General features: G+C 38.1%; 1 protein-coding gene across 1 annotated transcript in view; it reads left to right on the top strand.

Annotated features, from left to right (window-relative positions):
* Positions 1–8,150: 8,150 nt before the first annotated feature.
* The window catches only part of LOC124169637 (centrosomin-like), a 105,867-nt gene continuing 86,596 nt past the window's right edge, over positions 8,151–27,421 (top strand). Inside the window, exon 1 of the mRNA XM_046548291.1 lies at positions 8,151–8,330. Coding sequence (XP_046404247.1) covers positions 8,248–8,330 — 83 coding nt within the window. The 5' untranslated portion in view covers positions 8,151–8,247. The remainder of the gene's footprint in view (positions 8,331–27,421) is intronic.

Below are 27,421 nucleotides of genomic sequence, written 5' to 3'. Positions count from 1 at the left end.
ATGCAAGTAAATTGACAGTATATATAGCAGAAGGTTGGGTAGGGAAATCTTGTATTATTGGAAAATCTTGTAATGTATTTCCACACCCAACCCTCTGCTATACATACTATCAATTTACCTGCATTTTTCACCTTGTTATGTTACTCTGTTACGAAACCATGGTCGGTGTCAATAAACTGCTACGTGGAAATAGCAAAGTTGTAGATCCTTCTATTCCTGCGATTATGTATTTCCACCAAGTTACGCCCGCTACTATTAATAATATTACACATCATTATTTGTGAAGCAGAACATCCCCAAACCAATAAACAATATGCAGAATCTTCCGGAAATCGGCCCAGTGGAAGACTGGCATCGAAAAATGTTTTTACGGCGACTTTAACGCGCTGAAAACTGTTATTGCTCTTAGATCATCGTAAAAACATGTAATCGCGTACGTTAAAAATTCACAAGACTCATTGCAATACTTTTAAACTAGCCTTGGGCCTGCCCACCCCAATTTTCGGGCCAGATAGATATGGGAATTCGTTTTTCCCCGAACCATATAGGACTTTAATAAACGCTAGTCCGAACTTCGTTTGAGCACTTCATTTTTTTTAGCTGTAAACGGCTGGTGTCCTAACACCCTCTGCCACACGCCTTTTAGGCGGCTTCGGGGTATTATGTAGATGTAGATGAATTTCAAATCAAGGATTTCACAATCAGTACAATTGAAAATTTTATGACTCCGTCTTAACGAAAAATATTTACGAAAATTTTATGAACGTATATACAACTGAGCTGCGGTGAAACAAACATTTGACGAAAAGGCACGAAACGATCCGATTCATTTCGGACCAGGCCGGCATGAAGCTTTTCACTTTTGAAAGTTAAGGATCCCATACACTTTATTTTCCGCGTCGCATAGTCTCTTGCCGTGTGGCACGAAATTATCCGAAAAAGTGGTTAATGAGCCTGACCGTGCATGTGCACCGCGCGGGGGTTAGGATAGGGACCGCCGAGGACACAAAAGACCAGCTTATTGGATGTCCCTCGAGCCCTTGCCCTTCATAGAACTGAATGACCTTTTCTATCCCCTCCGCGCGGTCTTCCACTGCTATTTGTGGTCTTTTTTCCGAAAATATATTCATAGCTTATATCTGAAGTTAGTCATGAATTCTTCGTTTTTCGCTTATCACATGGAAATTTCAATCGGAGTTCTAGCGTTAACATCAGTGGAGTTCATTTCAGTTCCAAATCAGCCAATATGGAATAAAAATATGTAGTCTAAATCCGTCAATATGATCGTTAGGAGTTCGCTTAAAACTTCTTAACGCTCAGAAAAACACAAGGAATTCATTTTATATATTATAAATCCAAGGGAACAACAAATATTTAATTATATATAACACGGCTAAATTTCACGGCCCAGACCTAAATTACAAAGGGAAAAAATAATTACGTGATCGCTTTTTATTTTAATCCCTTGGTTGACCATGTTTTTCTATGATTAAGGTGTTATCACAGCTGTAGCCGTGACTCGATCTTCGGAAAAAAATATTTTACCATTCATACCACTTACCTTCCATGCGGGTGATTCGGGGTGGGCGACCTTGTATTTGTCGACTCGTGGTATCTCTATGTAATATAAATCTGTATGGGCTTTGTGTGTAACGTAATCTTTGATGTGTCACCTCGTAATGTAGATGAGTTTCGAACCGAAATTCTGATGGAGTCTTTTTAAAATGTCAGATTTAAATATTTACTTCCTTTTTTTTGTGGGTCAAGTATTTTCCTCTAGTGTCGTAAATTTTTCAGTTGAATTTTAAAACGGTGGTATCGTCGTGCTTTCGTTTCATCTATGATTGTGGTAAATTTCTTTTCATTTTTACCGCAAATAAAGATTTTAAAAATGTTTTCCTTTTTTTCAGATTTTGTTAATGGTGTCGTAGGCAGTGGATTAGGCCATCCAATACGTAATTTCCAAGGGAAAAAGTAATTACTTTGTCGTTTTTCATTTCCATCCCTTAGTTGAAAATGTTTTTCTACGATTAGGGTGACATCACAGCTGTAGGCCGGGCACAATCTTCGGAAAAAAATATTTCCCCATTCGTAGCACCAACCTTCCATGCGCTTGATTTGGGTGGGCGAGTAGGTATTTGTCGACTCGTGGTATGTCTATGTAATGTAAATCTGTATGCGCTATGTGTGTTACGTAATCTGTGATGTGTTACCTCGTAATGTAGACGAGTTTCGATCCGAAATTCTGATGGAATCGTTTTAAAATGTCACATTTACATTTTTACCTCCAGTTTTTTGTGGGTCAAGTATTTTCCTCTAGTGTCGTAAATTTTTCAGTTGAATTTTAAAACTGTGGTATCGTCGTGCTTTCGATTCCTTTGAGATTGCAGTAAATTTCTTTTCATATTTACCGAAAATAAAAATTTTAAAAATGTTTCACTTTTCCAGATTTTTTTGATGGCGTCGAGGGCTGTGGGTTGGACCATCCAGGCCTAGATTTCAAACGGAAAAAGTACTTACGCTGTCGTTTTTTATTTTAATCCCTTGGTTGAACATGTTTTTCTACGATTAGGCTGACATCACAGCTGTAGGCCGGGCGCGACCTTCGGGAAAAAATATTTTATCATTCATACCACTTACCTTCCATGCGGGTGATTTGGGGTGGGCGACCTCGTATTTGTCGACTCGTGGTATCTCTATGTAACGTAAATCTGTATGGGCTATGTGTGTTACGTAATCTTTGATGTGTTACCTCGTGATGTAGACGAGTTTCGATCCGAAATTCTGATGGAGTCCCTTTAAAATGTCACATTTACATTTTTACTTCCAGTTTTTTATGGGTCAAGTATTTTCCTCTAGAGTCGTAAATTTTTCATTTGAATTTTAAAACTGTGGTATCGTCGTGCGTTCGTTTCCTTTGGGATTGCAGTAAATTTCTTTTCATTTTTACCGAAAATAAAAATTTTAAAAATGTTTCACTTTTCCAGATTTTTTTGATGGCGTCGAGGGCTGTGGGTTGGGCCATCCAGGCCTAGATTTCAAAGGGGAAAAGTACTTACGCTGTCGTTTTTTATTTTAATCCCTTGGTTGAACATGTTTTTCTACGATTAGGCTGACATCACAGCTGTAGGCCGGGCGCGACCTTCGGGAAAAAATATTTTATCATTCATACCACTTACCTTCCATGCGGGTGATTTGGGGTGGGCGACCTCGTATTTGTCGACTCGTGGTATCTCTATGTAACGTAAATCTGTATGGGCTATGTGTGTTACGTAATCTTTGGTGTGTTACCTCGTGATGTAGACGAGTTTCGATCCGAAATTCTGATGGAGTCCCTTTAAAATGTCACATTTACATTTTTACTTCCAGTTTTTTATGGGTCAAGTATTTTCCTCTAGAGTCGTAAATTTTTCATTTGAATTTTAAAACTGTGGTATCGTCGTGCGTTCGTTTCCTTTGGGATTGCAGTAAATTTCTTTTCATTTTTACCGAAAATAAAAATTTTAAAAATGTTTCACTTTTCCAGATTTTTTTGATGGCGTCGAGGGCTGTGGGTTGGGCCATCCAGGCCTAGATTTCAAAGGGGAAAAGTACTTACGCTGTCGTTTTTTATTTTAATCCCTTGGTTGAACATGTTTTTCTACGATTAGGCTGACATCACAGCTGTAGGCCGGGCGCGATCTTCGGGAAAAAATATTTTACCATTCATACCACTTACCTTCCATGACGGGTGATTCGGGGTGGGCGACCTTGTATTTGTCGACTCGTGGTATCTCTATGTAACGTAAATCTGTATGGGCTATGTGTGTTACGTAATCTTTGATGTGTTACCTCGGTATGTAGATGAGTTTCGATCCGTAATTCTGAAGGAGAGTTTTGAAAATGTGAGTTTTAAATGTTTACTTCCATTTTTTTGTGTCTATTATTTTCCTCTATTGTCGTACATTTTTCAGTTAATTTTTAAAACGGTGTTATCGCCTTTTTTTTAATTCTTTTGCGACTCTGTAAACTTCTTCAAATTGCTACCGAAAATAAAGAATTTAAAAAGTTTAACTTTTTCATGTATTAGTTCAGTCGCAGGCTGTATTTTGGGCTATCCCAGGCCTTGATTTCAAAGACCAAATTTGATTGGATGAGAGTTTTTCATTTTCATCTCTTGGTTGAAAATGTTTGACTGTGATTAGGGTGTTCTCACAGCTTTACGCCGGGCACAGTCGTCGGAAAAAAATATTTTCTCATTCATGTCACTTCCCTTCCATATGGATGATTTGGTGTGGCTTCCCTATTATTTTTCTACTCGTGGTTTCTCCATTTCTATTATAACGATTTGGGTTATGGGATTCCCATAATCTTAGATGTGTTCACACGTAATATTGGTGACTTTCGATCTGAAATTCGCTTTAACGGTTTTTTAAAATGACGAATTTAAACCCATTTCTCGAATATTTTTCTGGCAAATTATTTTATTTCTCCGTCTTTTATGTGTGAAAGTTATTTTCAAACCCTCAAGTCCTATTATTTTGATTTTATTAAAGTGTCTAGACTTTTTCCTTTCATTGCAGCTGAAAATTAATCAGACATAAAAATTTTTACTGTTCCTTGATTTGATTTGGTGCGGAGACTGTGCGTTGTGCAAGCCCAAGTTTAGTTTTTAAAGAGGCTAAGTGATGTTATATGATTGTTTTTCATTTTTTCCATTTGGTCTCGTATGTCTTTTCTGTTATGTATGCTTTATCTCAGCTCTAGGTACGACACAGTCGTTAGAAAAAAATGACTTCCAAGGCTGTTCAATCCTTTTTCATGGGCGTGATTTCGTGTGGGCGTCATAGGCGGATCCAGGCCTTCCCAGACCCTAAAAAATATGCAAGATTTTTAATACGGTCCCATTATCATTGCATTCGTTTTGTATTGCGAGGTATCCTTGTGCCCCACCCAGAACAAAATCCTGGATACGGCCTTTCTTGTGCCCCTCCCAATCCTGGATCCGCCCCTGGTGAGCGCCCTAGTATTTGTTGACTCCAGCAGCTCGATTCTGTAAATGTCATACCTGTGCTTCGCGTGGTTCGAACCACAGTGGAGTTCTCACGCCTCTCACCGTGAAAGACGTTCAAGCGATCCTGTAAGCCTGTGTCGTGAGATGTTTGACGGATTGCGAACGATCACTTCAGTTTCTTATGTTGGTAGCTGTGCGGACGCGAGGAACGAATCAGAATCTCCGATACAAACTTACTTCAGCGGCCAACTGCAACTTCAGTTACCATAGAGAAACATATACAATGCCGTGGAATATTCACTCCCAAAGTAAATAATACTTCTTTACTCAATTTTGAGTGAGGTCTTTTCTTTTAAAAGTGCCTATTAATGATAAGTTACGGTTGCTTAACTAGTTAATAGCTATAAACTGTATATTACCTCTTTTATATGTTGTCAAGTGCTGCGTATCAAAGTCAGTTATCACGTAGCGGGCTCGTAATTGCACAATTAGCTCTAATTTCCTCATGATATGGAGCTAATGCTTACGCGGAATGAGAACAAGTGTTATTTTATTATTTAATAACGGTTCACTCTCGTATGTGTTTGAGCTGTTCTCATCATTTCAGTACATAATTTTAAATGCGCTGTGGTGCGTATACATATATGTCTGATTGTGCAAGCACATGCCACTATTCACGATTTATACTGATGAAAATGTTTCTGGCGCGAATACGAGTAGATTATTAACAGTTTCTGCTAGAGGACGAGATGTTTACATGTCTTAGTATTTCTATTATGTCAACAGAAAAACGAATCATGTTGGTCGTGTTACTGAACGGCAGCAATAATGCATGGACGAGATGGAATAGGTGATCAATGTTTATCTTAACGTACTAAAGTATGCCCCGGCAAGCCATCTAAACGTCTACGAATTAATCGTGGTGTGAACTCAGTGATCCATCGCCAATCTCGCGTCTCGAAGGGAATGTACGTTGATATCGCGTATCTGCCGTCGAAGTATGTGCATCTATTGCCTCCGTCGACATTGATGCTCATGCAAAAGTAGCGGAGGTATGTAAAGAGCCTCCATTCTCGTTAATAAAAACAAATCGAAGGCTTGAACTTACGAAATAAATATTAAATAAATCTGTTAACATTCAATACCGCACAATACTTTTACCGTTGGTTCTACTCCAAATTATTATGAAAATTAAGTTGTCAGTATTTTAATTGTACATTCTAGAAGATGCACAAATATAAGATAATTGTCAAACCCTCAGCGCAAGGTTTAACTTCCCACCAACTTCAATCGCAATGAACGCCAATCAATTTAAATAGGACGCGAATGTAAATTTAACTTAATGCATTTCTTTTATTTGTTTTTAATACATATTACTTATGCGAAGTGACAATATGAAATAGCCACCATCGTAATTAATGAATAATGTGCTATTAATTATCAATCACAGCGTAAATTCATAATGAAAAATTAGAGCGCATTGCCGCGACGAAGCTACCACTGCTACCACGGGCCCTCTTGGGCGTGAATACTTTCACGGACGCGGCTGTGAGAGTGACGTCACTAAAAAGTTTCAGAATCGCTCCAGCGTCAAAGCCGTGAATACATTGACGAAATCCGCTTGTGACGGCCATATCACATTTACAGAATCGAGCTGCAGGTTACTGTATTTATCATTAAACGATTTGGGCTATGGACGCTTTGTAATCTTCCATGTTTCTTTATCGTATTTTAGAGGAGTTCGGACAAAAACATTCCCTGCAATTTAAAAAAAATTACCCATTGAAACTTTACTTCGATGTGTTGGTAGGTCAATTTTTATTATTTATTTTCCTACTTCGTTAATTCCAATTTTAGAAACTGCTCCGGCTGTGTCTTTATTTCGTCATTGCATGTCAGAATTAGGTTTGCGTTTTGAATAAAATTCGCTTTTTACCTTTTTGAATGTGTCAGTGCAAATGTTAACCCCTACTGAGGATTTCTTCGGTGTTGAAATGTAATAGCGCCCTATTTTTAAAAATAATTTGGTTTTTCTATGTGAGCTGGATGGTTATGGGGATCCTATGTTTAATAAATTTTGTTATTTCTTCTTTCTTATGAAGTTCGTTGTTTTACATTATTCGTATAGGTGTTTAAATGAATGACCCAGTGACATACGGCCTGCAATCACTTTTTTCGACGAGGCGTCATTCCGATAGCGCTCCAGTTTATATAATGTCTTCTGTTTCTTTATCGTTATACTGCGACGTTTTTAATGATCCCCTTCACAGATTATAATGTTTCCCATTTCATTAAGGAATAATTTCATTCGTGCCTTGTCTTTATGCTATGTAACATCCAATGTCAAAGTTTACGTGATTTTTCGTTTCCCAAGGGGGAAACGAAACATCTGTTTTTGGAATAGCGCCCTAGTAATTACAGTGTTATTGTTAACACACATTTGCTGTAAACGGGTTGCAATGGTACGTTACATATATATTGATTGCTTACCTCTACTTGTACGCTTGTTTTCAAAGCATTGTCGCTTTTATGTATTTATGAATAACCCAATAAAGCTTTGTCTACACTAATATAATAAAGTCTTATTTTCACCCATTATATCAAAAATACATTATTTTCATATTGTTAAATTACATCATTAACGTTACTTTAACTATTCCACCTCGTTTCATTAACAAATTCGCTTAAATAACAATAATACAAACCATTCCTTCTTTACATATTCACTGTCGCTATTTCCCAGGGCGTGGGATGACCTTACGTGGGTCAAGATAATGGACCCCCATAATATGCATGTTTGCCAAACGTTCAATATTTATTTAAAATAGCCTACTGATTGCTTTCCAAAATTTCACGAATGAAATAATGTTTAATATGTAAACCATGTAAACACTGCTTACTTTTCAACGAAAACTGTTCTTTCATCGAATCCACCAGTAACTTCCCACCTTTAATTTTTTAAATTTGAGTTCAAGTAAGAAAAAATGTTCACGACACTACCTGTAACACGAAGAATTAAAAATTAGATAATACCAATGTGTAAATTCAATTTGAAAAACTTTTGAACAGGAATCTTTTATCGCTTTCCGTCGCTCATTTGTTCTAGTTTTATTTTTTTTCACTTCCGTTGGAGCGGTTGGTGCGCTGCCGCGCTGCTGTATTCAAAGATTTCAAATGTGGACGGTTGTCGCGGGGGAGGATATGTTTGATAGTTGTTTTCAATTATACTTGTTTTTGGTTCTGTAATCACTGAAATGTCTTCATCGAATGAGAAATTGAAGAGTCAACTGCTGAAAGCGGCTCCTTGTTTCGATGAAACGGCGGATATGGATGAAACGTAAGTGATATTTACATAGAATTCTTTTCTAACGGCCTGTGTTATTTGTTTTGATTTTGTTTTCGAGATTGCAAGTATATTTTTTTAGCACTTTGAACTATAATACCACCATTGAATATCCGTGATTTCATGTAGGCATTTCTTTGAAGCCATTGGTAAATAGCTAAGTATGATTATAATTTCACACTTGTAATGAACATGACATCTTTAGGGTTAGTGTTGTTGGCGCTATTTCTCATGCTTTCTACCGTTTTCCTCACTAGGGAATCGTTGCTGCAAGAAATAATGTTGCAGTTTGTTGCGATATATTAGATTATATGTCGATTGAATTAGGTATGATTGCAGTCGTTCTCCAATGTGTGTAATTGAAGGCCGCGTATTGGCATATGGGATGAAGATTGAGGCTTTTGATCGGGGATGAATCTGGTCGTATGGACAGTAACTTTTTTAGATAACTTTCGCTAAAGTAGCCTCAAAGTTGCTTTTTCTTTTTATGCCACGAAATCTGTGATTTTCGCTTTAAGTATCAATAATGTGGACAGTAGACCATTCGATCCTATTAGTGTTAATCCGTAGATCGGATAACTGCTCTTAGGAATCGTAAAAATTAAATTGTTGTTATTTGGCGGTAGCTGATAATTACTTTTCAGCTTCTAAATCTAAAGGAGTTACTCATTAGTTTCAGTTGTATTCTCTGTTTATTGGAAGGACTTGAAGCCATGAATTCCATAACTTCCCAAGTCCATGTGACTGGGTTTGGGATGAACAGTTTCATCGCATTTTTTGTTGCTTAAATTTTTCTATAAATGGCATTCGATATGGTAAGATAACTACTCATACGGAAAAATCAAAGTGTGGGCCTAGGTAGACTTGAAAATTTACAGAGAAAGTGTTTTTTTTTTAATTATCGAACGTGTACAAGTGCTTCTTTGGAATTCAGGAGATCAATTTGTCAATTTTTTTCCTAAAAGTTATGTGGTTGTAGTGTATCCAAATTAAATTTTTTCTCCCTCTTTGTCATACATTTGTCTACTGCATAGAAATTATACTTCTTGCAAAGTTGATAGCCGGGAGAGATATTCCTATATTGTGATGCGTGTTACTTGTTATATCCCTAATACAAATTCAGCTAAATTTCTGTTCCTGGAAAGAATGGAGACTCCTCTGTGTAACTTTTTATAATCACTAATTTTATGTGAGCGATGTTTAAAAAATGTTGTACATGCTGGCTAATTTGTTGAACTGTATGACATGTTGATTGCTTTTGTCATTTGGAATTTAATCGTAACACATTCCAAACATTTCTTTGTGATAGCTTTCTTCTCTGTGAGCTAGGAACCTGTATACTCGTTATATACCTGTATATGGTTGCGTTGGTGACAACAGTTTCTCCTGCATTCCAGCAGGCATCTTCAGGTTGAAGTAATTATGCTGTGTTTTGGCTGCCGTTATATAGGCAGCCCAGTGGTGTAGGTTCACCCTGATTGGTCGCCTTGCAGCCAATAGCGTAGGGGTATGGGGCGAAGAGTCTTTTCCATGTACTGTGGAGTTGGTAGCTATCCTCTCGATTGAAATTATGAGGATGTTTAGATATTTCAATCGCCTCTCGGATGATCCTCGGAAAATATCGGGATTCTCTGGTGATAACTTTTGTTTCTTCCCAGTTGATGTCGTATTCAGGTTCACTCAGAGTGTGTTCAGCCACAGCCGACAGATGGAATTGTTTATTTTTCACCGCTCTTCTATGTTCTTGTATGCTGCACTTCACAGCTCTCCCAGTCTGTCCGATGTATGACATACCGCAACAGCATTCAATTTCATAAACTCCTTTGTAGGTGTGAGCTGAGATACGGTCCTTAGGAGTTCGAAGAAGTTCTCCAGTCTTCTTAACACAGTTGAATCGTGTTGTAATGTCGAATTTTCTGAGGAGTCTCGCGACTTTTTCACTGGTGCCTGCCACATAGGGGATTATCGCATAACCTGCTGCCTTGGGTTTCTCCGTTTTAGGACTTGGTGTCTTCTTTTTGAGTTGTGTTTCCATCTTTGTGGTCCTTTTAAGGACCATGTCACTGTGATATCCATTGCTGGCCAGGGCCGTCACCAAATGTCGTTTTTAGGAGGGAAGTGAGACTTGGTCAGAGATGGAGTATGCTCTGTGCACTAATGTTGAGATGAGAGCTGCCTTCTGAGTAGGGTGGTGGTGTGAGGAGGCGTGCAGGTATCGGTCCATATGTGTCATCTTACGGTAGACTCCATGGCCGAGTTTTCCATTAGGTTTCTTCGTCACCAGTACGTCTAGAAAGGGTAGGCAGTCGTCCTTTTCCACTTCCATGGTGAACTTGATTGAATCATGTTGGTTGTTGAGGTATCGTAGAAAATTCTCCAATTCTTGCTCTCCATGTGGCCAGATGACAAATGTATTGCCCACGTATCGGATCCAGAGGGTAGGTTTCTTTTTGTAAGAAGTCAGCGCCGAATTCTCAAATTCCTCCATAAACAGATTGGCGATCAAAGGGGACAGTGGGGATCCTATAGCAGCGCCATTACTCTGTTTGTAGTATCGGCCATTCCACAAAAAGAATGAATTTCGGAGACAATGCTCCACAAGCCTGGGAAAATCCTTGGGTAATCCGTTGTCGATGAGCTTTTCCACGATCTTGATGGAGTCGTTTATGGGTGCGCTGGTAAAAAGAGACACGATGTCGAAGCTTACTAGCAGATCTCCATTCTTCGCAGTAGTTTCTTGAAGACGTTCAATGAAGTGCGTTGAATTCTTCACAAAGGGCGACGACTTTCCGGTGAAGGGTTGAAGTGCTTCAGCCAGGTATTGAGCCAAGAGGTAGGTGGGTGCGCCGATATTGCTGACAATTGGTCTGAGTGGAATGCCTTCTTTATGGACTTTAGGGAGTTCATAGAGTCTAGGTGGCTTGGATGCTGATGATAGGAGTTTCCTTTGTACTTCTGCAGGTATGGAGGAAGTTTTGATGATACTCCTAGTAGATCGTTCTAATTTGGCTGTCGGATTAGATTTTAACTCTCCATAGGTGGCACTACTCAGCAAAGTAGTGATCCTGTCATTATAGTCTGATCTTTTCATGATCACAGTAGCGTTGCCCTTGTCCGCGGGGATAATGAGGAGGTCCTCGTTATTCTTTAGCTCCTGTAATGCCTTCCTCTCCGCTGCTGTGGTGTTTGGTCTAGGTGGCTGTGTTTTCCTCAGGATCCGCGAGACGTCCTCTCGAATCTCATCAGCAAAATTCTTGGGGAGGCCGCAAATGGCAGCCTCTACTCCAGTCACGATCTTTTCCTTGGGAATAATGCTTGGAGCAATGGCAAAGTTTAAGCCCTTGGATACATTACCAGCACACCGCAGAAGCCTTCGCACCAACTAGTAAAGAGCTGTTACAGTTTTCTTAAAATGTTGATTTCATTCCCCTTTTCCATGCTTAAATCTTACCTAAAACTTGAACAACCATGGCTTGCCCCCTCCCCCCTAGTTTTGATCCTGGGTACGCCCTTGAATCCAATCCAATTGTAATACAATAATAATAAATCGCACAGGTAGGCTGGGTGAAATTATGTGTTGGGCCTGATGTGATCCACAGGCCATAGTTTGGAGACACCTGTGCTAGGATTACATTGCTTGAGCAATGTCTGGTTCCAGTTGTGCCACACCTGGGTAGCATGATGACATAATTTGCTGAAATCCAGGCAGTGTTAAATGAGAGAGTGTGAATTTAGACAACATTTCCAGAGAAGTGTCCAATTTCCACAAAGTCAAGCCTAAATGTTTTACTCATGTTCTCTGCAATGTGTTTTACCTCTCCAATGTAACATGGTGCTCAACTAAAATAACTGAAAAAATCAGTTATCCTTTTGTTTTGAGGTGAATATGAGCTGTAAATAAGTTTCAACTCATAGTTCATAGAATTATAGTTCAGTTTGTTGTTGCTGAGTTCAAGGGAGGAACAAGGTTTTTCAATGATAAAAATAACCCTTGGTCCATATTGGTCCTGGAGACCGTCGTCACTACTTATGCGCCTATTGTTCATGTCACTACTTACTCTAAGGTTAGAATAGAAAGTCTTTGCAATATGAGGTAGTGTCAAAAACGATGATGGCACACTCACCCATAATGTGTGATCTTCCTACCTTGGCAGTGGCGGCTGGTGGTTATGTATCCAGGGTGTTCAATAGAGAAGATATACAATGATGGAAAAGGGCATGAAGTTCGAATGAATGCTGCTAAATGGCAATGAATGCATTGATGCACAAGGATCCTGAGCCCAGGTAGTGTAGGTGGCAGCTACACCACTACACTACCTGCGAGTTACTCACCAAATGTGCACGTGCGCACTCGTGCCGTTTTGAGTCTGCTCTCAGCACCCATTTTAACATGGCATGCTCCCCCACTTTCCTCGTCCCACCCGAGCACCCACGAGCGATTGCATAGACCGAATTTGCGGCTGGCACGATGCCACGGGATCGCTCACTTGTAGAACGGTGAACTCGCCAAGGAGATAGCAGTAGCATTTGGAGCTTCATATCCCTTCTCTGTGTGAACAGGATTTTTATCTTTCTCTTTTTAAAGGAATACATAGTTTTCTTTTTTTTAATTCATTCATCTTTGGGTGTGCAGTTGCTAACATACGTATATGCACGCGCTGTCACTGTACCTAGGTTGACTCTACCACCATGTATTCATTTGAAATTGAACCTCTGTGGAGCATAAATGCTCACATCCAATTCTCCAAGCTTCGGAGGTGAGCATTTGTGTACTGGCTACTGCGAGCTGAGTGGATTGGTATTGTCTGGCTCTTTAACACACTCAATGCTGAGAAAATTTATCGTAACGCACCGCCACGCGGAAAAAATATTTCGCAATAATATCAGATATTATGTCTTCCTTAATCGTATACAATCATACATAGTTCAAAATTATTAAAATTTGCACTATTAATAAATAAAATGTTAAATATTATTATAAAATTATAATAATTATATTATTATAAAAATAAACCAAAAAATCTGCTGCAAGCAAACGTCTTGTATCCAGTCACAGGAGAAAACACATTGAGACGCTGGGCACAATTGCAGGGTCTAGTAGAAGACGCGGAGGCAGATGGCGGGCCGAGAAACCTAATGGGACCGATGCCTTGTATTGAAGGCATCCGCGTCCTAGGCTAGCGCGGGATGCCTTGAATTCAAGGCATCCGCATTGAGTGTGTTAATGAGCAAATTTGATTCGGCAGTCGATAGTAGAGCACTTGCACAGTGGTGGTATCGAAATGTAGGTTCTTGACTTTCCTCTTCCACAACCGTAATGCCTCACGCCTCTTCTCACACTTCCTCCTCAGCATCCACATTTCTGCCATGTAAAGCACTGTGCTCTTTGTCAGCTTATTCTTTGTGCTCATTCGCAGTTATCCACCCATCACCTATTTTTCTATTCACAATAAGCATCTTTTGATATCACTATACTGTTTCAAAATGCTGGATCCATTTTTATTTAATGTGGGGCCTATATACTTATATTGTGTTTTTTTTTTTTGAAGTTAGTGACTATCTGATGATCTCTGCATTCTCTTCGGGTTGGGTTTTGAACCTACATTAGTGACTATCTATTTTCTCTCAAAGTTTTGCAAAACCATTTGACTTTGATTTTATTTTGATTTATCTTTTTGCTGTATTGCTTGCATTGTTTATCTATCTCATTTGGACCTTTAGCATAGAATAGAAAACAAATTTATTGTTCAAGGCAAAGCCTATAGAACATGCATCCAATGCATAAAGAAAAAGAACAAGCTCTACAAGCATTAGCTAGCTATTCAATGCCTGGTCACTCGTGAACCAGTATTACTGAAATATTCATCATGACATCTGAACACAGTCATATAACTGGCCTTTCTCCCATCTTGTTATCTTCTTAGCATGCACATTAAAAAACAAGGGTGGCAGCTATCCTCACTCGTGTGGTCTGGATCATAGAGATTCAAGTCATGTATATAGTTATCTGTTACTCCTATGTACAGCTATTTTCTTATGAATGCCAATTATATTTACATAGGTTCTTTTATCTTAAGAAAAACCCATTCTTTTTACATCCATGATGCTAGGAATGGTGTCCCAGAAGATTTTCTATGGTCCTCATGACTGCTATCAGGTCAAATAAGTGAGGAAATATGCATGAAAATATCTTGGTTATTTTCTAGAATCTTCATCACTTCTATTGCATGGATTGATTTCCCCTTCCGCAAACCAAACTGTTAATCTTCCTAGTAATGCTAGCTCTAACCTCCTTTCATCTTTTAATTTTCCTCAGAACCACTTTTGCCATGCCTGTGATATTATTATAATAGACGTGCAATCTCTACACTGTATAACTTTAATCATTTTTGGTATCAGATCTTTCTCCATTCATTGTACCATGTGGACGTATTTGAAAAATTTTCCCCTCTCGACCTTCCATAAATTCTTCAGGAGATCAGATGAGATGTTGTCGATGCATATTACTTTCCTTGCATTCACATCTCAAATGTCTCTATTTCAAAATCAAGAAATGGTGCGAGACGATCCTCAGCCAATACTTTTTCTACACCTACTTAAATCTTTCTGCACTATTTCTGCTATCATGTAGATCCTTTGCATATTTCTCTCCTCTAGTTTGAGCCTCATCTTGCTCTGATGACATCCTTGTATTTTTAACCCTAGCGTTTGACATTATTGCTTGTTATTCTTTTCCATCTGTGCCATATCATTGCCAGATTTTTTCCAAATTGGAGGTTAAATTCTTGGATTGTTTGTGAACCTCATCTACTACTTCTTCCTAACAATTTCTTGGTGTCATATACACCTGTGCCACCACAGAAATTTTGGCAGTTGAGTCAATTTCTTGTGCACGATTCCTCTCACTTTCTCTATGGGTACTACTCTCTTACTCAATTTCCTATTTAGTACCAAAGCTTCACCTTGTTGAATTTCGTCCTCATGACTAAATATCTCCCTGCACAAAAATTGTGATTGTCCCCAATCTCCTTCTATAAAACCTCGTACAGTTTCAAGTGAATGCATCTCAGCTTGGGCTAATCCATGTTTGATGTCTTCTGTCATTTTTCAATTTTGATGATGGTGCTTTTTAGGTAGGTGAATGATTGCATTCCACTTCTAAGTTATCCTCTACCAATACTACTTCACATAGTGGTATAAAAAGATTAGCTTATGAGATAATTGAGTGGGAATCTGTGCTAAACTAATCTTTGGATTGCTGATCAACGATGAGGAGGGATGAGATAAATGAAAAAGAATAATCACCTGATGAAGGCAAAGTGAGGAGATCTATGCTGCAACAGGGCTCATACCAACTTTTCATTCTTGATTTCGCTGTTTTTTCCCTGTCAAATACACTTTTTGTGGCTCACAGGCAGGGTTGATAAAAATCATGATTTTTTCAAAAAAATCATTTTTGTTGATCTTTTTGATTTAAATCGGATTTTATTGATTTAAATGAGATTTTTATGATTCTCCATTCATCAAAAATTCAGTTATTTGCAAAACTAACTATTTGGGCAGCATATTGGAGAATGATCGTTTGCAGAAACAATAAGAGGCAACATACTCTAAACTTAATACAACATTTAGTTAATCAGGGGAGAGAACTATGGAAATGCCAATGGTATCAAATTAAAAATTACACCAGCATAATATAAAATTGCCATTGGAAGCATCAAATGTGCAATATTATACAGTTCTAAAGCATATGAAGTTTAGAAAAATTCTGTAATTGCAACTTTGTATGGTGCCTACGCTTAGAAGTTAAATCAGAAAACAATTTTTTTTCAACGGATACACTAGCATTCTAACCAAAGCCATTTTTTAAAATTTTCATGTTACATGCATTCCTACAGTATCATTTCTATTTAAGAGCCACCATTGTGCTGATAACTGTCGATTCATTGTATTAATTAAGAAATAATCAAAATTATACACTTACAGCTTCGCTGTTTCACAAAATAAAATATATTTGCGACCGGTTTCGATACAGCGTAAGATGATGATACGCTGTATCGAAACTGGTCGCAAATATATTTTATTTTGTGAAACAGCTAAGTCTTTTCTTAACCTTTGTGCATCATGAAGGAGTTTCACCATGTTACGTTCACCACCATCGCATTCATTCACTTACAGCTTCCTTTTCTTGACTCTTTAAAAATCAAACATATAAATCACATTATGATTAAAATCACCTGATTTTTTAAAATAAAAATCAAGTGATTTAAATCGTGATTTAAATCATGATTCAAATCAAAGTGATTTAAATCAATCAACCCTGCTCACAGGGTATTCTTAAGTCTGCATAAATATGTGAGAGCTCAGTTTGGCATTGCAGCAACCAATAGCCGAATCTGTCTCTTTGATTTGAACTTAGGACACTGCTTTCTCTTTCACATGCGCAAGAATTTTGGTTTTCATATTTTTAATTTTCATGTTGTACTCCTGAAACACCTCTTCCATTGCATTCATTGAGATCTTAAGGTCTCCTTTGTTTTCTACCTCAATGGCATTATCATCAGGGAAGCACTTGGTTGAGGGAGTCAAAAAATAAACATAAGCGGGGTAAACACAATGCAAGAAATTGTTTCTCCCAAAAATCCATTACTTTGAGTCCCAGATTGTTTTCGATTGTGTTTGAATTCTGTTCTTACTTTTAAAGATGCTGGTGGCTAGATTATTGTGGACATTGATGGGCATTGCCATGAAAATTGTCAACTTTGTCTCTCAAATTAAAATTTAGGCTTGAAATTTTTTATCTTGATAAATCAACAACTAAATGATTGAATTTTTTGAAATCATTATTTGAAACATTAATCAGAGCCTTATTAATTAAAGTTTTCAAATTATATATACTTCATTCCTTAGGAAGATGTTTGACACTTAGGAGGATGATCTGGCAGTAATTGTGTCACTTGTTAATTTTGGGCATATTTAGATGGTGCATATTTTGATGATTAATTTTGTTTATACAGACAAACATTACTTCATAAAAGTTTTTTGATCATGCTCAGTTAGAAGTTTTGCATTTTTTTTACGATTTTACTGAAATGTGCTATTGCTTAGTTTTGTCTAAAGGTAATTTCGTCACAAATTAACTATCATTGAAGATTCTTGGGAAGAACAGGTTGTCTGGAGGTCACAAAGGAGGATCAACTAATTTTTTTTCCAGTAGAAATTCGTTCCTGAATCCTTCCTTTTTTCTTCAATGATTGCATTATCTCTGTTGACATTATAGATTTTTGGAGACAGGGTACAAAAATTTCGTCTCTTGTATTTGATTCATATAGGGTGTTCAGAATAAAAGTGTCCAATACTTTGAGAGGCGGTAGTACTCAACAAAACTAGAAAAAAAAGTCCAATAAACATTGGTCCAGAAATAAAAATTGCGTGCGTCATTATGATGTTATTGTACAGCATTTCAAAATGGTCCAATACTTCAGTCATGGAAATCCAAGCTAGGGTGATCAGGAGTCCGAATTAATCTGGACTTTTCATCCTTTTTAGATGTTCATCTGGCTTGCGGGTGGATTTTTCAAGTATCGGAAAACATCCTTCTTACTGGTCATTATGTTTATGTAATCATTAATGAATCTGTTGATAGCCGTTCAGAACTTCTAAAAATTTCCGAATATTTCTTCAACATACCAGGTCACAATGCAATTGCAGAAAGGGTTCTTTCTCTTATTTCATCTCAGTGGGCTGATGAGAGAAAATATTTAAAACATTGCCTCAGTTAGGGACTCGTAATGGTCAATTACAATTGCAAACATATTCTTATATTGAATATTATTGTTTTCAGTTACAAATTCCAATATTGTTTTAAAAAATTTGATCCACTGAAAAATGTATTGAAGCATAGTGCTATTAAATTTTCATTATATGTACTTAATGATGAAATGGTCACTATTTTTCTAGTGCCCTACTTTTTCCCCCTTTGTCCTCCTTTTCCACAGGATGCTAACCAGATGCTGTCTCGTAGCATCTGGTCGCCCTAATCCAATCTAAAGTTGTTAATAGGGTGTTTCCTATTATTTTTTTATTGCCGAAATCGAAAGATTATTACTCCTGGAGTACTTATTTCACGCTTTTAGATTCTTAAATGACGATATCTATTTTTAGCGATTAAATGAAAAGTGAAAATTTTCAAGCGCGCGAAAACGCGACGGCTGAGTATGAATACTGTGAAAACCCTGTGTGACGTCATTCTGGTTCCCGCTGTCGGCGTGTGAGGTGACCTTGGGGCGAGGCTTTGAGCGCTGATACGATGCAGGCTGCTAGCAGGTAGCAGAGTACCCTGCTAGCTGGTAGCGCTTGGCTTAAATAAGGATTATTAATACCCTATCAAACGAAGGAAACTTTCCGACCTTAGGCAGTTTTAATAGGTGATTATTAAGACATGTTTCCCTGAGCTCTGTGCCTCATGTATGCGTTGGTGATCTCAGGCAATGTGAAACTCCTATCTACTCGTATAGAAACTAGGTCCCTGTGATGTCACGTGGAGTGGCATCGCATGGGCGCCAATCTGGCCTTTTTCAAATGCGGTTAAAATTGACCGTTGCCATTCGTCTAAACTGGGGTGTCTAAAACCAAATAATTTGTATATTATGAATACACTGATGGTGGGTAACGAATCGCAATCAATGCATTTCGTTTTCTTTGATGAAGGAAACTACCGTATTGTAGTCTCCCAATTCCATGAATGAAGTTTTGGTTTGCCCATGTCCATTCTCCCATTATTAGAATCCAATATATCGATGGCTAAGTTCTAACAACACGTATCCCAAAAATAGAAACTTTTCAGGAGAGCAAAAATACGATTAATTTACTTTACTTGTACACTGAAATTACTTACCAAAAGTTCATAAAACTGAAAAAGAAGCATCCATTAGCAAACAAAGAGTTGATTTTTGCTTGTATTTTATTTTTTAATGCGATTATACTTTATTTAAGATACCTGTCTCAAACCGGTCAAATTTGAAATACGTGTTGTTAGAACTTAGCCATCGTTATATTTTTCTATTTTATCTACTATAGATGTTCTGTTTTGATATATCTGACGCTGTTGTTGTTAGACTTAATGGTCCTTAAGTATTCATAACTACAACCTCTCTTCTCTTTTTGGGTTATAACGATGGTGTTCTTGAAATCCCATGATATCTCTTTCATTTGATTAATATCAGTGATGCTTTTTTTAAGCTCCTCTTACTGCTGCATCAAATTCCTTTCTGAGGAGCATAGCACTAGTGTTGAATTCTATATTCTCCAGTTATAAAATCATCTTGACAGAGTTTTAATCTTGTAAATAAATTAGACTCTCTTCATCTCTTACCGGTTTTGTTACTTCTGAGATATCTTTGTTTCTGTCTTCCGCCTCATCTTCATAGGAATGCACAACTATGGTGTCTTCATGATATCAGCATGACTTGTCTGCATCTTCATCACAGCTATTCTTTCATCATACTCCAGGAAGTTTTTAACTTTTCTATATCTTTCTAATCATTGTCCCTGCTCCAGCATTACCATTGAAATCTTCGTTAAGTATTATCCTGTAGTGTCCTTGTTGGCCCCCCTGTTCTCTGCTTCTACTGTCCGACCTCCGAGAGTTGTCCGTTGACAGCTAGAAAGGGTGGGGGGCAAGGTTGCCAGGTAAGAAAGGGAAACGCCTACCTCATATGTAAACAAAAGGTTTCTGTGAAGAAAGCAGCCAGAAGGGACGATGAGTGTGAAGGATCCACAGGAAGAATCCTTTGTTTTGGCGATTCGCAGAAAGGGCTTGTTTTGGTGGTTCAGGCTTGTTTCAGTGCTTCATATGCACGTGACAGCATTGCATGACTACGCAAGGGTGTGAGGTGCATTTGGGGGACAGCGATTGGTTCCAAACCATGTCGGTACAGGGTTCTCCGCCCCTCCTTTTAAAATGCCATCGGACAACTCTCACCGGCTGGAATGTATCATTTATCTGTCTATTGCTTTTAGGTTGCTCAGTGATGCTCTTTTATTTTGTTTTACCCTTTCTGAGTAAAATATCCTCTTACATTGAAATGAAAACAGTGGCAGCATTTCCTTAACCCTTTGCGCTGTAGTGAAGAGTCTAGCTCATCATGAACTTGCGATGCCAAACCGCGCAATGTCGAGTGTATCTCGTCATCGGATTTTCATAAGTTTAGCACTATTTTTAGGAACAATATGATTATTCTGAAAGCTTAACAATGTTAAAACACTCATAGTATACATGAATAATTTATATTTCATGAAACATGATGCACTAGAAGGATTAAAATGATTTCATTTGAGTAGCGACAACTGTGTTTTCCATGTTTAATAATCACATCTTATTTCACGGTTCTACGTTGATTACAAATTACAAAATTATCGTATCATTACCTGCCGTCTGAAAAAGAACCACAGAAAAAATAAATAGAGAATAGGTGCACGATATTCGGAAAATAAATCGAAGTGGATGGGGTTAAACATTGCTTCAAGAGTTTTTTTTTCAAAGTATCTCAAATGTCTCAAACATGCTCAAGATCTTCCTTTCTTGTTAGAGATAATCAAATACATTCAATGGTTTCTGGCTCAACTTCAAAGGCTCTGGTTGGGAGATAATCAAATAGCACTGCAAAAGGGACTTGATTACGAGATAGCCGTACATAGAGAAATGTGATAATGATAATAATGATGCTGCCTTTGTTTTACTCGTGGCTTTCGGGCTATGCGGTCATGTCTTACATTTGAGAAGTTGGACAGTAAAACTCATCTGTTGAGGTGTTGCGAAGTCACTCAGGTAGGGTTCAAAGCCATGACCTATAGGCTACCAGTCAAGTACTGCTGGTGGGCCAAGTAAGTCGTTTTATTTAATATCATTCACCATCCACTTCAGGGAGTATTATCACGAAAGGGCTGTCACCACGGGTGTCAATTGTGAATGACCAGCACGTGTTGAAGGGCCACAACAATATTGTGTACCCCACGAACCATTATCTGCTCTCCAAAATTATATAAATGGCACTTGTACCCCTTGGATTGTAGGGTCCTAAGTTTATGCTTGATGTTCTATGATTTATTCCTATGTACATGTTATGAGTTCTTATTATATGTTCTTTTGACTCGGCCATTTTGTGATACTTAAATCTGATTTTTGCACATTATCTGTTGATTTATTTGGGAACAATTACTTTCTTATCAGTCATAAATTATTTTTAAATAAATATATTTTATTTAAATTTCATCTCATTTTTTTTTTGCCTATCAAGTTTCCTCTTAGGTTATCTAGTTCTCTCACATTGTTGACCTCTTAATTATACTGGTTATCACCACAGCACCCAAAATCTGAAAACAAACAAAACTGGCGTTGCACAAGTTCGGATGGTGTCGGATTCGGGATGCTCAACTGTATTACTTTTCACGAAAGTAGGTTATAACTTTGGCGAGTTAATTTTCACTGTAAATCCTCACTACTACCTACTGTCTCAACCAGTGGCGAATACAGTATAGGGACAGGTTGGGATAAGTGGGGGGCCTGGGGTTAACCTCCCAGCAGTAGCGGGGTCCGAACGAAATTACCATTTTATCTAGTGTAAATTGGACACCAAAGGGAGGGTTTATATCCTCCCTTATCCCCTCTCTGGATCTGCCACTGGTCTCAACAGTCTGGAATACTGTTTTCATCTTAGGGTTAAGAAGGATTGACTAATTTTACGTTTTTCAAAAATTAATCATTGTAAGTCGACGGGTTTCAAAGTAAGAAAGCGATTATCATGGGCACAAAAGCCCTAATCCGACATTGTAATTATTGATGAAAATTTCATTGGAAAATTACTAAATTAGTACTTCATTTCTGTCAGCGCTTCAACTGCATAGACAACAATCGGAACTTTGTGCATGAATCTACATGGGCTTTGCCAGCAATAAATCTTATCATTTTCTTCCTTTTTATTCAAAACCACAGCTCTAAATCCATCTGTGTGTTCGAACTTATGAACATCCTGGAGACACACCTCATCTTGCTGTCTAGACGCTTCTTTACGTTTCATCTCCCCTGAGGGTTTGAAGGGAACGTTCTCTGTTCGTTTTTGGACCTAGTCATTAAGTCTTTTTTGGGAATCCTACTTGCCTGTATCCATTTCCCATTGAGTCGGGTACTCTTCTCGAAGTATATAGAAACGGGGACGTTTTTTGGCTTCTGCGGATGCAACCGAGATTGGAAAGAATATGTCTCAGATCGCGTGCTTCCCGATACATGCTGATAACGTTTGTTTGAATGTTATTTATTCGGTCATGTAATATGTACTCTAACATCTATAAACTCCACGATAAACAACCAATCCGGCAGCTGATGAAGTGAAAAAATCGATTCCGATTAAAATGGTAAATCGGGTTTTAGTAGTGTAGGATAGAGAAAATCTATATCGAGCGATGATTTTTCAACGTCGATCTTGACCATTTCGTTTGATCGCAGCAGCGTCACTACTAGCCTCATCATCTCATCACTAGACGTCATCCGTCACTTGCGAATAAAGCCGATGTCCCACGGTCAAATTTGCGTCAAAATATTTGCATCAAAATTTGATGCAACTAACGCGCACCCTGTCCCACGGTCAAAATTTCATCCAACTGGCTTTTGGTCCTATCGTTTGTACAAAACACCGATTTTTACAAATGGATAGGACAGGTTCCAAATTTTCATCCAATTGGATGAAACCAACCAATCACAGGGCCTTTGACAAAAAGGCATCGCTAAGCGCTGTCCAAAAATTTTGATGCAAATTTGACCGTGGGACATCGGCTTAAGGCTGGTAAAATTGAAAAGGCATGCCCTCAATTATCAAGGAATCATCTCATTCAGTAGGTCTGTCTTAAAAACTTATGTGAATCCGAATGGTTCGAAGCGGTGATCCCGGAAGCTTATTGTGCTTGTATTTGTAAATTTTACTTATAATAAGTCAAGTATGTATTCTAAGTAGAAATTTTCTGCTGCTCAGATGTGTTTTTCTTGTATTTTTCGAATGACTGGCAAACTTTATTTTGCACATACTTAAAAAAATAATTAAGAACCGTATATTTTTTTCGATTAATAGATCTTTTCGTTAAAATTTCAGTTTTAGTTGAAAATGGGAACTTATCATTTCGATTAAAAATCGATTGCTCGAAAAATCGATTTCGACGGAGATTTTTCCATTGCTAAATAGTTGACCCTAATATTAATCCGGATCAATGACATGACACTGTTTATATTTTCCCCTGAGGCCCCATTCAACGCTAGGAGTAGCTTGAACGTTCTTCGGTGAGCGTAGTAGCCTAGTGGGTTGCGTCTCATGTCTTGGCTAGTTATTCTGCTTCCCAAATGACAGCATAGGATAGTTGCCTTCAGGGGCGGATCCAGGATTTTTTTCTGGGAGGGGCACAAGCAAGGCCGTATCCAGGATTTTGTTCTGGGTGGGGCACAAGGATACCTCGTAATACAAAACGAACGCAATGATAATGGGACCGTATTAAAAATCTTGCATATTTTTTAGGGTCTGGGGGGGCACGTGCCCCCGTGCCCCCCCCTGGATCCGCCTATGGTTGCCTTCATAAAAAACGAAAGGCATTGATTGTGATTCGTTACCCACCATTAGTGTATTCATAATATACAACCTATTTGGTTTTAGAAATCCCAGTTTAGACGAATGTTAATGGTCAATTTTAACCTCATTTGAAAAAGGCCAGATTGGCGCCCATGCGATGCCACTCCACGTGACATCACAGAGACGTAGATGCTGTACGAGTAGTCAGGAGTTTTACATCGTCTGTGATTACCAATGCATGCATGAGACACAGAGCTCAGGGAAACATTTCTTGATAATCACATATTAAAATTGCCTATAGTCGGAAAGTTTCCTTCGTTTGATAGGGCATTAATAATCCTTATTTAAGCAAAACGCAGCCTGCTAGCAGGGTACTCTGCTTCCTGACTTCGAGTGCAGCATTCTTTCGCTAATGTTGAAATACGCGTCCCCTGGAGAGCATGCATTTTATTTTATCGTGATTGCTATGTAATGACGAACCTAATATATAATTTTTCCTAGAGGGCATAAATATTCAAAAATTTATAATATTTTTTCTTAGCTTAGACAAATAGTGCTTGTGGTGCGAAAGAGAATCCTGCTTTTTCCTCAATTCAATCAATTTTTAGTTTCTTTCTCTCTCATCTCTAGTACAGCAATCAAGCTTTATTGTTTATTCTATGACCAAGGCAACAGTTCCTCAAAAAAGAATTATTAATACGTTGATAAAATAACAAAATTAAATCCAAATCATAATATGAAATAAGTGCGTTAAAGTTATTTTGGTTATTAATTAAATCTTTAAACACTCGACATGTGTCTTGCTTAAGGGTCTGCGTAAAAATGTCGATTCTTAAATTCGTCTGGCCAGAAAATTTATGTCTTTATGGAGGCGCTAAGGCTTCGTCATTATCTCAACTTGCGGTGGGATCATATAAGGTCACGTTTGAAAGTTAAAAGAGGAGGAAGACCGATTATGACAACGATGATAGTGGATATCTGTGCCGAAGGAGTCTTCGAAATGACGCATTCGGAACTTACCAGCCCACATAGCACGCCCTCACGTATTGTCGTGTCTCGCAATCTTATGTTTGCGAGATAGAGAATTATTAGTCATCGAGATGAGGTAATGTGCAACCGTATCCTTTGACTCGCTGTCGCCCGATGTGGGGGCTCTGTCTCTCTGTATAACGTGACACCGTATATCCCTCCGTTACCGAGACAATAATTCACGAAATAGTGAAATCGCAGGATCAGGCCAAAATTTAAAGTGCTCCGATCGGCCTGAAAATAGGTTTCTCGACTTATCAAGTGGTCTAGATTCAAAAAATAACATTTTTTTGAAAAATAGATTTTTTTGTCCCCCAAATGTCCCCTACAAGTAGATTAGAGGCAGTAGTCAACACTGTAATAAATAGAAAATTTAGTGTTTCGACAATTATTCCTAGGGTTTCAGACGATTTTAGAGGGGTATTCTACGACTTTTTGCCGTATCTCGTCTCCAGTATAGCAATCAGTCTTTATTACTTATGTACTGTATCTTGTTCACCCCAAACATTTGTGTGAGTGATTGAGTCAGTCATTGAGTGATCGGTAGTGGGTTTTATAGTTTTGGCCGCATTCGGTGGCGGCTGGGTTAAGTCCTCGCCTGCCATACCGGTGGTCGCGGGTTCGAGTCCCGCCTGGGCATGGGTGTTTTTAAATGTGTTGTCCAAATATATTAAAATGGTCGTACTCGGGGCAAACTGTGATCATTAAAGACATTATCCGTATCAGTAACAAATAGATTTAAGGGTCGTGCTCGGCGTCATTTACGAGGACGAATCAGTCATGAGCTGATCTTCTCTAGGGACACGATCGTCATTATTGTGACCGTCTCCACAGTTGGAATACTTCCTGTCCCATTCATTAACCAAGCATATGATATTTACATACCTATATGCTAAAATATCGGTAATCACTTTTGGGACCCTGCGATAAGAATTTCAATCCTTGAAAACTTTTTGAGAACATTGAATTTCGAGCACATATTTCCATATCCAATGATGTCAAAATTAGTGATTATTTAGGCTTCGTTATGCGAATGTTTCCTTCTAAATGCTCATTACGACATTAATGAAGGGATGATACTTGAAAACGGAGTTAATTTACCGCAAAATCGGCTTCCAAAATGCAAATTGTGAAGTTTCTCGGGCGAACCAGCAATTATTTCCCTCTTTCTCGCTTCAAATTTTGGAAAAAAAATCCTTCACAGACGTAATAAAATGTACGATAGTTGTTCACGTTTTATTTATACACTATTTTCATGACCAAATTATTTTTTTTACTCGGAATGAATCATCAGATAAGCGCTCCTACGTCAAAATCGACATTTTTATTCTAAGTGTACCCTTGTTTAGGCTTCTGTTTGGGAATTATTTACTTCTAAAGTGTCATTAAGACATACATAAGTAAGTCAAATTTGAAAAAGTAGTTAATTTACCGCAAATTCGGCTTCCAAAGGGCACAATGTGAAGTGATGTCGCACGAAGGGTGATGTCGCACATTAGGGTGGCGTGCGGGTTGCATCCCTTGAAATACGTTAATCCTTCTCACGTTTCTTAAAAACTGTAATATTCTTTAGATTCTTCTGTAACTTTGTACACCATACACTGTAGCACCACAAATGTAATACTGAAAGCTATAGTCATCATTGGTTACTGCCGAAATGGGCTTAGATGTAGTGACTTTTTTCTCCACAGGTGATTTGAGAACCTGATGTAAGTAGAGAACATTCTCGCTCAGGTAAAATTTGATCTACAAAAAAACTAAATTTTCGGCCCACCCTTATTATGAACGCTCATTTTGGTGATACCCTTTCGGTGGTAATTGTAGCGTTCATTGTGTTCACTCTTTAAATATCTGACAATGGGTCATGGAACTGTTTAAATGAGGCTAGGATTCCAATTTTCTCTATGAACATTTTTTCTCTGCCTGAAAAATGGTCCCTTTAACCGAAAAAAATCCATAAAAAATTCTCTTTTTTTTCAAAAGTTCGAAGATTTAAAGCGAAACTACTTGTGGAAGTAATTTATCGAACTAAAAGATGAATCACATTTGGAGTAACGATTGGATATCAAGTTTGCCGGGTATTATAGTTCGTTACGATAGGAATTTCCAATCTTGGAACCATCATGGTTCGGTTCTCAAATTTATGTTGAGAGAAAACTTAGTATCTATGTTCATCATTTCAACAATAAAGTAAACAACCGAGGGAGGACGAGTATATTTCTTTGTTGGGTGGCAAATAACTTCTGTACTCCCACGTCATTACTACGCTCTGTTTAAGCGAATTAATGACTATGGCGGCATGATCGTGTCTGTCACGTATCAGAGAGAGAGAGAAGGACAGTACGTTTTTTTATTGCTTCCATCATTTGTTCTTGTTGTGGAGAGTTGTAGTGACCCATGGATATTCTTGAGGGAACTGGTGGTAATATTTTCAATCGTCAGTCC

The sequence above is a fragment of the Ischnura elegans genome, chromosome 12, assembly GCF_921293095.1.
Source record: "Ischnura elegans chromosome 12, ioIscEleg1.1, whole genome shotgun sequence".
NCBI classification, from domain to species: domain Eukaryota; kingdom Metazoa; phylum Arthropoda; class Insecta; order Odonata; family Coenagrionidae; genus Ischnura; species Ischnura elegans.
The sequence above is the reverse complement of the archived record's forward strand: the minus strand, read 5'-3'. Positions and strand labels throughout refer to the sequence as shown.